The sequence below is a fragment of the Actinia tenebrosa genome, unplaced genomic scaffold (genome assembly GCF_029948245.1).
Source record: "Actinia tenebrosa isolate PJP-AT-01 unplaced genomic scaffold, QUT_ActTen_1.0 PGA_scaffold1__47_contigs__length_23844297, whole genome shotgun sequence".
Classification (NCBI taxonomy): domain Eukaryota; kingdom Metazoa; phylum Cnidaria; class Anthozoa; order Actiniaria; family Actiniidae; genus Actinia; species Actinia tenebrosa.
The window spans coordinates 10033262-10045280 of record NW_028292578.1 but is presented as its reverse complement, the minus strand read 5'-3'; the positions used below and the strand labels follow the sequence as shown (position 1 = coordinate 10045280).

Sequence of the window (12019 nt, the reverse complement as noted above, 5' to 3'; positions counted from 1 at the left end):
TGCGTCTTGCGCCCTGGCTAAACGACGACATTTGTTTACCGCGCGTATGATTCCTCAATATTTGTCAGTTTAGTTACGTGCGAGTTGCTACGCGTACAGCAGAAACGTTTCGTGTCTTCGCGCTTCTTGGATACAATGCTGCACTTGTTTCCTAATGTTTCCTAGTTTAGTTACGTGCGAGTTGCTACGCGTACAGCAGAAACGTTTCGTGTTTCCGCGCCCCATGGAAACAGCGTTACACTTGTTTCCCAATGTTTCCTGACAGTTTAGCCACCTTGGGAAACAATAAACAAAACATGTTTCTGGAAAGATGTTTCCTTGTTTAGCCTGCTTAATCAGGCAAGATGAGAAAAACGCAGAAAGAAACCTTATGTTGGTCAGTAGAGCATTACAATTCCTCAACCTCTTATCTTTTTTCTTTCAGACGTTGGCGTTACTTACAACTTTGCTTTAACTTTCTTCGTACTTTGATTCGTTACGACCAACCGTTTCCTGTTCGGGCTATTACAATCGCAGTGTCGTACCTAAATCACGATTCTTTAGGAATAAGAAAGGTAGGTCTAAGAACAATTGCAAGCCATGATTTCGAACATTCCATAAAGAAACCATGTGTCAACGACTTCTTACATTAGAACGATCCATATGAAAACACTACACAATTGATAAAACTGAAATCAGAAAAGCATGTTTTAGTAGAACCCTCCTCAATATTTTGAAGTTTTAACCTACTCCAGTAGAGAGACATCTAAAATGTTGTTCTAAGAATAGCGAGGAATATTTGATTTATTGTAATGATGAACGGGTAAATTTTACAGTGAAAAGATGAAAAAATTTACTGACGTTTCGGACGCTAGTCCTTGGTCGAAGTAAATTGTAAATTGTAAATAGGCCATTTCACGGATCCCGTTACTCAACCTCAGCCTCGTCAGCGTGTAATTATTCTTTAGAATTTGACTACAGTCCGCAGTAATGAAAGGAATTTACACATCAACGAACAATTGAAACACTTAAAAATTTCTAGGCAATTTCTAAAGAATTGGATTGGTCTGGTCGACGAAGAACGTCAGCAACGCTCTCTATGGCTCTGATTTATATTTTACTTCACTATGTTATTCTACATCTACAATGGGCCCAAGTTCCTAGAAATGTTCTATTTGACGATCATCTTCCAGTTAGCCCGGAACATATCAACCTTACCGCTGGATATAACGTGTTTTTTCCACGAATTCCTGCTATCTTCACTCAGAGTCGTTCAGCCATCTTGACAACACTCTCAATACAATCCAATACGAAATTACTTCGGAAATCCTTTTTAAATCTTCTTCTTCTCTCGGGAGACGTCCATTTAAATCCTGGACCAACGGACAAGAACCCGTGTGGAATATGCTGCAAGCCCGTCAAATTAAATCAAAGAGGAGTCCAGTGTGATTCTTGTAATTTCTGGAACCATGCCGGCTGTATGCAAATGACTTCCCTCGAGTATAATTCTCTAGCTAACTCATCTTGTTTGTGGATCTGTCCTGTTTGTGACGAACACAGTTATTCTGCTTCTTTGCCTGGAAATTCTGTTTTTGCAGATGAAACCTCTTCAAATTATTTTGAACCGCTTTCTTCTTTCGGAGAAACATTTCCAGCTCGCAGTACTTCTACTCCGATAAACAAGCCAGTGTTGAATAATAATAAGCCAACTAAGAAATCAACTGTGAAGTCCAAGGCTAGTCCAAAGCTCCATTGCTTACTCCTAAATTGTCGAAGTGTTCGTAACAAGCGACCAGCTTTAGAACATGTCATCGCTGACCACAAACCAGATATTATTTTGGGGACAGAATCGTGGCTTAGTCAAGAAATATCCAACGGTGAAATATTTCCATCCAATTATAATATATTCAGAAAAGATCGACCATCAGATATACGTGGAGGGGGTGTTTTTCAGGCAATTAAGACCGACCTATTGGCATCCCATAAGCAAGACCTTGATTCTGATTGTGAGTGCATTTGGACGCAGTGTCAATTTGCTGGTCGTCAATCTCTACTATTTGGAACTTATTATAATCCCGATGGAGGCATCTCTAGTCTGGAGAAACTTGAAGAGTCCTTGTCAAAGATTGGCCGCAAAATTGACAGCCACGATGTAATCCTAGCAGGTGATTTTAATATACCAAACATTAACTGGTCTGGTCAAAACTCAGGACTTGATCCTCCAGCAAACAAGCTCGTTGATCTTCAGAATGATTTTGGCTTCCAACAGATGGTTCATGAACCCACTAGACGCCAGGATAACACAGCGAATGTTTTGGATCTGGTATTCACAAACAATACCTCGCTGATAAAAGATCTTAAAGTGGTACCTGGCATAAGCGATCATGAGATGGTTACATTTGATGTGATGTTAAAGTGTAAAAGGAAAAAGATCCCAAAACGTAAAGTCTTCTTACGAAAGAAAGCCAACATCGACAAGATGAAGGATGATATCTTGGAATTTTCACATTACTACAAATCTAACCTATCGTCAAAATCAGTCGACGAAAAATGGTCGGAGTTTGAAAAAGCAATCAAGACTACTATGGAGGCGAATGTTCCCTGTAAAACCACATCTTCTCGTTTTAATTTACCTTGGTTCAATAGAAAGCTTCGCAGGATGTGCAAAAAGAAACAACGTATCTATAATAAGGCAAAGAAATCGAAGAATAAGAAACACTGGGATAGTTATAATCTAATGAAGAAAAATCTCCGTCAGGAAATGACTAAAGTACGGAATGATTATGTATCAGAATATCTGACAGAAAATATTCAAGAAAACCCCAAGTCATTTTGGAGTTACATAAAGAAAACAAAGAGCAATAATCAGATTGGAATCCCTGATCTGAAGATTAATGGTAGATTATCAAGTGATCCCATTATCAAAGCAAACGCACTCAATGAACAGTTTTGTTCAGTTTTTACTGAAGAAAACAAAACTACGTTACCTTCAATTCACCCGTCTGCTGGTCAAGATGTGATATCTCCCATTACGGTAGATTGTAGAGGAGTTGAGAAACAACTGCTACAGCTCAAATGTGACAAGTCACCTGGTCCAGATAATATACCGCCATGGATTTTAAAGACTCTGGCATCAGAAATTGCACCCATTCTTACTGATCTCTTCCAGTCCTCACTGGATCAGTCTGCATTACCATTAAAATGGAAAACAGCGAATGTAAGTGGAGTCCACAAAAAGGGAAAGAAAGATGAGTGTCAAAACTATCGACCTATATCCTTAACATGTATCGTTTGTAAAGTACTGGAACACATTGTCCATAGCCACATGATGAAATTTTTTGAAAAGAACAACATACTTGTGGACAATCAGCATGGATTTCGTAAGAAAAGATCAACTGAGACACAGCTACTTACCACCACCCAAGATCTTGCTGATGCAATTAATAAGGGGAAAACAACTCATCTGGCCATCTTGGATTTTTCTAAAGCATTCGATAAAGTACCACATGAAAGGTTGCTTATGAAATTGCATTACTATGGTGTTGATGGCCCCCTCAATTCCTGGATAAGAGATTTTCTAACTAATAGAACTCAAGTTGTAGTGTGTGAAGGTGTTTCTTCATCACCCAAGCAAGTAAAATCAGGTGTGCCTCAGGGAACCGTTTTAGGTCCGCTATTGTTTTTATTGTACGTAAATGACATTGTTGAACATCTCAGATGCCAAGTTAGACTATATGCAGATGACTGTCTTATTTATATTCCTCTATCAAGTAATGACGACATGGATAATTTACAGTCTGATCTTTTCCACCTTGAAGTATGGCAAAATATGTGGCAGATGGAGTTTAACCCAGATAAATGCTTCATTATGAGCATATCCTTACAAAAATCTCCACCTCACAAAGAATATGTTTTCTGTGGATCAGTTCTGAAGTATGTTGATGTGCATCCTTACTTGGGAGTCACATTAGACAACAAGTTATGATGGAACTACCACATTCAAGAAATTACATCCAAAGCTACACTAGTGCTGAACTTAATTAAGAGGAATTTTTGGTTTTGTAATCGAGATGTCAAGTGTACCCTGTATAGGTTTCTGGTTCGACCAAAGTTGGAATATGGATGTACTGTATGGGATCCTCATTATAAATGTGACATCGACAAATTGGAACGCGTACAAAGACGTGCAGCAAGATTCTGTGTTGGAGACTATAGATACACTTCAAGTGTCACCTCAATGATGCACCATCTACGATGGGAACCTTTGTGTGTCTGGCGTAAGGAGGCAAGATTAACAACTATGTTCAAGATAACACATGACATTAATGAAACTGATAAATCTAGGCTAACACTTGCAAAAGAAACTAGAACTAGAGGTTCGCATAAATTCAAGTACCAAAGTATTAAGACAAATAAGGACGTACATAAATTTTCTTACTTTCCAAGAACTATTGTTGAATGGAACAGTTTACCTGCTGATATTGTGGAGGCTAATTCACTCCAGACTTTTAAAGTGAAACTATCAGAATTCATTAGAAATTAGATTATTTATTTTATTTTATTTATTTATTTATTTATTTATTTATTTTAATAAATTTCATATTTATATTTTATATCTATATGGAGTGGCCTGGATTGGGGGATGGGACATGTTTCTCTGTTGCTCCGGGTTTCGGGCATGCGCACTAAGACAGACCATAAAGTCTGTCTGCGCGGGCGTGGGACTCGGGGTGGCGGGGGGCATGTCTCGTCTATGATCTAGGCTATTCTATATACTCTATATTTTATTATTTATTTTTTATTATTTATCTATTTATTTAAAGTGCTACTACGACGAAAATTGCTCAAACTTGGATTCAGCTGAAACTTCCTAAGAATACTCTTTAAAGGTCCAATAATCACTGTATGAAGTGTTTTCTCGATATTCAGGACGAAAGTATGATATTTTTACGATTATTTTTTGGAGTCTGTGACGTCATACACTCAACATCAAACATTGCTACATATATTTCTTTGTATATAAATCCTTAATTTATTTTATTCCTATGAAGCCCAAAGGGTGGCTAATGTGCTTATTTCACATTACTTGTGACTATAATTTATATTTTGGGGTGTTTGGGTATTTCTTTCTCCCTTTACTACTGATATTTTGATCATAAACTACAAAGAAATGTATGGAGCGATGTTCGATGTTGAGTGTATGACGTCACAGACTCCAAAAAATAATCGTAAAAATATCATACTTTCGTCCGGAATATCGAGAAAACACTTCATACAGTGATTATTGGACCTTTAAAGAGTATTCTTAGGAAGTTTCAGCTGAATCCAAGTTTGAGCGATTTTCATCATAGTAGCACTTTAATTTTCCCATAGTTAGCGTGATAACTTAATGTATAGTTCCTGCTGACAATAAAATGTAGATGTAGATGAAGAATGTATTACACGCTGACGAGGCTGAGGTTGAGTAACGGGATCCGTGAGATGGTCTATTGATTGATTAAATATCCATGGTGTATATCATCTACTTTGCGTGTCAGGTTAGAATAGCTATATTAACATATTTCATTGTCAATGAAACGTTGATGTCTTCCACAGATTGCGATCTCTGCTGTGGGCGCTGTACTCAAACAGCAGAAGAGACCTCATGTCAAAGTACAAGTCAATCCATATGCTGTTGGTATGTATAGAGATATCACCTGAAGGGTTTTATTCAGTTTTTAAAAGGGTTGGAAATCTAGTGAGAATGTTCCCTGCTAGCAGAGTCTCTCCTCTTTCTCTAACTTCTTTTAGGCGGGGAGGAGGGAGACTCTGCCGATGTAGAGCGTTTCCTTTGATACACCGCCGTCCACGATCGTGGCGAACGAAAGCAGTTTTTAACCGGGTACATGTAGTGCGCATGAGCAAATGTAACACACCGTGGCGCCAAACGTTGCTTGACGAGAGCGGCTGTCAAAATCATGACAGCGTTGCTAAGTTACGCCACGCAGGCGCGACAAGTATAACATCTTACATCGGCAGAGTCTATTTTTCTCACTCCACCAAAACAAAAGGAAAATAGGCTCTGCTAGCAGGGAAGTGAGAATGGTGTCAGAGCCTTAATCTCTCATTGTCCTTCCTAACCATTCTACCGTCATTTTTGGCATCACATGCGAATAGAGTTGTTTCATCTAGCAACATTAATGATTTGATGTGGTTTGCTTGTTTCGTTCTTAGCGGGATTACCTGAACCCAAATCAAGTATCAATCAACCAGGAGATCGACCGGATAACCGATGGTGAGGATCCGCTACGTTTTTCTAGGTCTAGAAGTCTAACAGTTATCCATCTATCCCTCCATTCGTCCATCTTTTCATCCTTTTTATTATCAGTTCGCTCGTCCATCTTTCTGTTCGTCCATCTATCTGTTCATCCATCTATCTGTTCGTTTATCCATCTGCCCGTCCATCCAGTTTTGTATCACTTTGAAAAAATGACGACATGATTGAGTCATTATCCCTTTTCACACCCTCTGCGCATCCATGCTTTCTATTAAAAAAAACATAAAATGCGCTTCACGAGAAAATATATTGGTCAAAATATGTTGGTATTTATTCTTACGTCTTGATACCCCAGGTTACAGTTTTTATCCAACGACCTGCCGAAGACACAAGAATCATGGAACAGCTGTACTTTTATCGACAAAACACATTGGGGATACTACACATGGCCAAAGTAAGTGAATCATCTTACCTTATCCTAGTAAATGGTGTGTCGTATAGACCAATCAGGTAGACAAATATTTAGTATATTTGCCCTGATGCCCTATTTATTGTCTTACTTATTGTCTTAGGGAACTCATGGCATATGCACCCACTGAACAGCAACCTCCTTTGGGTAGGAAGAGTGAAGAACTATCAGAGGTAGTGATTGAGTTTTGACCATTTCCTAAATGTGTGTGTTATAAAACAAACACTACCGGAAATTAACGGGATAGGATAATAATCACAGTAAAATAAAAAGTGGGGTATAGGTGTGAAAAGGGTTCTCGAAAGGTATTGCTTTTTACCATCATCATCGTCCTCTTCACCATCATCATTTCCTCTTCCTCATCACCCTCATTGTCACCCTCATCGTCACCCTCCTCCTTCTCCTTCTCTTCATTTTCATCATTATCCCCACCATCATCACCATTGCCATCATTATCTCCTCTTCCTCATCACCCTCCTTGTCAGCTTTGTTGTGAAATCTGATCGTCCAGGTGAGTGTAGTCTTGAGAAAGACTGTTTTTGGTGTTGACTGACCTTCGACAACCTTTTCACCCTCATCATCACCACTCTTATCATCAATCTCATCATTAGCCCCACCATCATCGTCATAACCATTATTATCTCAGCTTCCTTGTCACCCACCTCGTCCTCTTTCTAATATTTATCAGTATCCCCACCATCATTGTCATCATCATCACGAACTCCTCTTCCTCGTCACCCTCCTCAACACCCTGCTTCTCCTTTTTCATCCTCCTCATCACCATCGTCCTCTACACTATCACCATCATCATCTTCCCTTACTCGTCACCTCCTCTTTCTCCTTCTCATTCCTCATCATCATACCCACCATGGTCATCGTCATCACTATCACCATCACCATCACCATCATCTTCTCTTCTTCGTTACGCATCAGTCATCACAATCATCACCAACATCATCTATCATAGTCATCACTGTGCACCATCAAGTCTCTGCCTCGTACTAATATGCATGCACGTGAGTTTCTATCTTATTCCAGTATAAAATGTGTTATTTGTCAATGCTCAGGGTGAAAGGGAGATCTACAGTAGATTCATACAAGAAGAATTCGTAGACAAACTCATTGGATTCATGTCTCTTGAGGATCGCAAAGGGAAAGACAAGTTCAGTGTCAATAGTTTTCTGTTGTTCAAGGTAAGCAGACCTCGCAGCCCAACTAATGCCAGATCCCACTTACAATGCCCCTTCTTTCGCCATTAGTTTTTCTTCTTGTTAACGTCAAATTGAACTGAAAAGCTTTGTTTCTGAATCAGGATTAAGTCGTGTACTAAGACTGCTTCGATTTATTCTTACACTTGCCACATTCTTACACAGAGTTTTCGTATGAGTGGCAAACGATACCACAAATTCATAGCCGTACTGAAGTCGTACCCTATCTTACCGTAGCCTTATCTGTACGTTGTGATTGAACGAATTACTGGAAGAAAATGGGACGCCATTTCAATGTTATGGCATGTCGTACCTTGTACATGATGTAATCCAGTACCGTACGTTTCTCCCACTCATACGAAAACCACTCCATTTCTTTTCTGCATCACAATATTTCAAATAACACCACCCTTTCCCTTCTTGGGTCAAGAGAAAGTCGCAGTATTCAAGGTGTTCAGATATAGACCCCTTGCACCGAGTCCCAAGAGGAATTGTTCTGGGGGACAAAATGGATTTTTTTTGCACAAGAAAAGACGGGCTATTGTTTTATTCCCCAAAACAATTCCTCTTGGAAATCAATGCAAAGGATCTATCCACAGTGTCCTTTTCCTTCCACAAATCATTCAACTATACGAATAGTTTATTCCTAACATTTTTTCTGATATCGTCATTCATTTTTAGGGCTTGTTCCGTAACTTTGATGACTCATTCCTTCATTTAATCAAACCTCACCTCGAACGTCTAACTGTGGATTCCCAGGTAATGTGACTGCAACATTTATTATTGTTTTCTGATGCTTTCACTTTAGTTTAGTGCGAGATAATGGTTCAGAGGTTGCCTTGTCGAATGCTCATGATAAACAAGAGATAAGATAATTAGAGCCACTTTGCTGACCGATTATATTTTCTAATATCCACATTTGTGCGACCAAGAGTAACTCGGTCGTCTTGATTTCTGGCTTCTGTCATTCAACAATTTATGTGCAACTGATTGGGAAGACCTGCAAATCAAAACATCTGCAATAGACCTCTTCAGCTTGAGCGTAATGTTTCCCCATTTCAGACTACGTATCATTCCCTTCAGTATCTTTTCTTTCTTTAACGGTTGCGCATGAAAAAACAAATCAATATAGATACAGCGCGAACAAAGAACTTTATTCTCAAGAGAATGACATGTGGTCTGAAATTGAAAAACATTACGTACAAGATAAAATAATCTATTATAGGTAGTCGCGTTGCTACAAGAAAATAGAGGTAGATTCCCCGAAATAAGTATCTCATATTCAAAAGGATTGCTACCTTTATCATGCCTTGAACATTGCACTATCTAGCTCTAATTCATCTTGCAACACCTGCTTCAAAAGCTCATCTATTGTTGTTGTTCAAATAAACAGGAAAGCTCCCAGAGATGTGCGGTAGAGATCATCGCTGCTTTGGTCAGAGGTTCAAAACACTGGACTTTTGAGAAGGTGATCGGTATATTTAAAACGAGTCGTTTTTAAATAAACGCACATTCTCAGCTTTTGAATTTATTTCCCCAGAATTATATGTGTTACTGTTTTATTATTTTATTTTTCATTTCAATTTTCAATTTTACTATTTAACATGTTCTTTTGTCCCGCCCGTTTGGTATGTCATTGCTTTCTATTTTGTTGACATTTTTTTCGTCATCTCGTCCCAGACCAAAGCAATGTGGGAATTCTTGATTCCATTGATAAGAAAAGCAATCCCGTCAATAACCGTGGAGTCGCTAGAGGACTGGGGAACATGCATGGCAACGGCTGTGGTGAGTATATACTGAAGAAATTACTGAAGAAATAGAAAACGCGCGCGCGTGCTGTGTGCACTGCAGTTATAAAGCACACAGCACAGGGGTTGACAGAACACCAGAGAAGTGTTAGGTGAAGCACGTCACGCTCGTATAAAACGGCTGCTTATGTCTTTGTATTGTAATACAAACACTCTTTTGAGCTTTACAGTACTCGAATAATAAGGGAAAAACTTGCCTACGTCTCCTCAGTGTGTTAATATCACAGTACAGAGACATGCGCGCGCGTTTTATATCCCTTCATTTTATATCTTGTAGATATTTTTAATGAAATAACAATCTATCTTCACCAGGAAAGTCGAGATCCCCGTCGAATTCATTGGCTGTTAGAGGCGTTACTGGACGAGCCCCTGACAGGAGAGAGTGGTTCCTTTGCTGACGCAAGGTATGTTATATCCAGTTGTATGTATTAGGTAAAGTATTAGCAGGTTTAGAGTGTGTGTGCTATAATGAGTAAAACCCAGTTTACATAAGGGTAGGGTCGGTGCTAGGGATAAGTGTCCAGTTTTCTTTTCCAAGTACACTCAAAAAGGAACCAAGGAAGATGTAGCGGTAGTACACTCACCTCACACCTCTGGGATCTCCAGTTCGATTCCTTCGAGATTGTTGGACTCGGCAAGTACACTCACCTCACACCTCTGGGATCTCCGATTCAATTCCTTCGACATTGTTGGACTCGGCAAGTACACTCACCTTACACCTCTGGGATCTCCGATTCAATTCCTTCGAGATTGTTGGACTCGGCAAGTACACTCACCTCACACCTCTGGGATCTCCGATTCAATTCCTTCGAGATTGTTGTACTCGGCAAGTACACTCACCTTACACCTCTGGGTTCTCCGGTTCGATTCCTTCGAGATTGTTGGACTCGGCAAGTACACTCACCTTACACCTCTGGGTTCTCCGGTTCGATTCCTTCGAGAATGTTGTACTCGGCAAGTACACTCACCTTACACCTCTGGGATCTCCAGTTCGATTCCTTCGAGATTGTTGGACTCGGCAAGTACACTCACCTTACACCTCGGGGTTCTCTGGTTCGATTCCTTCAAGATTGTTGGACTCGGCAAGTACACTCACCTCACACCTCTGGGATCTCCGATTCAATTCCTTCGAGATTGTTGGACTCGGCAAGTACACTCACCTCACAACTTTTGGGATCTCCGGTTCGATTCCTTCGAGATTGTTGGACTCGGCAAGTACACTCACGTCACGACTTTTGGGATCTCCGGTTCAATTCCTTCGAGATTGTTGGACTCGGCAAGTACACTCACGTCACGACTTTTGGGATCTCCGGTTCGATTCCTTCGAGATTGTTGTACTCGGCAAGTACACTCACCTCACACGTCTGGGATCTCCTTCTCGATTCCTTTGAGATTGTTGGACTCGGCAATTACACTCACGTCATGACTTTTGGGATCTCCTTTTCGATTCCTTCGAGATTGTTGGACTCGGCAAGTACACTCACCTCACGACTTTTGGGATCTCCTTTTCGATTCCTTCGAGATTGTTGGACTCGGCAAGTACACTCACGTCACGACTTTTGGGATCTCCTGTTCGTTTCCTTCGAGATTGTTGGACTCGGCAAGTACACTCACGTCACGACTTTTGGGATCTCCTTTTCGATTCCTTCGAGATTGTTGGACTCGGCAAGTACAATCACCTCACGACTTTTGGGATCTCCTGTTCGAGTCCTTCAAGATTGTTGGACTCGGCAAGTACACTCACCTCTCAACTTTTGGGATATCCGGTTCGATTCCTTCGAGATTGTTGGACTCGGCAAGTACACTCACCTCTCAACTTTTGGGATCTCCGGTTCGATTCCTTCGAGATTGTTGGACTCGGCAAGTACACTCACCTTACACCTCTGGGTTCTCCGGTTCGATTCCTTCGAGATTGTTGGACTCGGCAAGTACACTCACCTCACACCTCTGGGATCTCCGGTTTGATTCCTTCGAGATTCTTTGACTCGGCAAGTACACTCACCTCACGACTTTTGGGATCTCCGGTTCGATTCCTTCGAGATTCTTGGACTCGGCAAGCACACTCACCTCACGACTTTTGGGATCTCTGGTTCGATTCCTTCGAGTTTGTTGGACTCGGCAAGTACACTCACCTCACGACTTTTGGGATCTCCTTTTCGATTCCTTCGAGATTGTTGGACTCGGCAAGTACACTCACGTCACGACTTTTGGGATCTCCGGTTCGATTCCTTTGAGATTGTTGGACTCGGCATGTACAATCACCTCACGACTTTTGGGATCTCCTTTTCGATTCCTTCGA

At 40.5% G+C, this 12019-nt stretch overlaps 1 protein-coding gene across 1 annotated transcript in view; it reads left to right on the top strand.

Annotated features, from left to right (window-relative positions):
- Window positions 1-12019, top strand: part of LOC116301004 (proteasome activator complex subunit 4) — a 49565-nt gene that overhangs the window by 18057 nt on the left and 19489 nt on the right. Inside the window, exons 33-42 of the mRNA XM_089032575.1 lie at window positions 425-554; window positions 5575-5656; window positions 6193-6253; window positions 6591-6689; window positions 6808-6877; window positions 7772-7897; window positions 8594-8671; window positions 9306-9380; window positions 9593-9697; window positions 10033-10124. Of these exons, the coding sequence (XP_088888701.1) occupies window positions 425-554; window positions 5575-5656; window positions 6193-6253; window positions 6591-6689; window positions 6808-6877; window positions 7772-7897; window positions 8594-8671; window positions 9306-9380; window positions 9593-9697; window positions 10033-10124 (918 nt within the window). The remainder of the gene's footprint in view (window positions 1-424; window positions 555-5574; window positions 5657-6192; window positions 6254-6590; window positions 6690-6807; window positions 6878-7771; window positions 7898-8593; window positions 8672-9305; window positions 9381-9592; window positions 9698-10032; window positions 10125-12019) is intronic.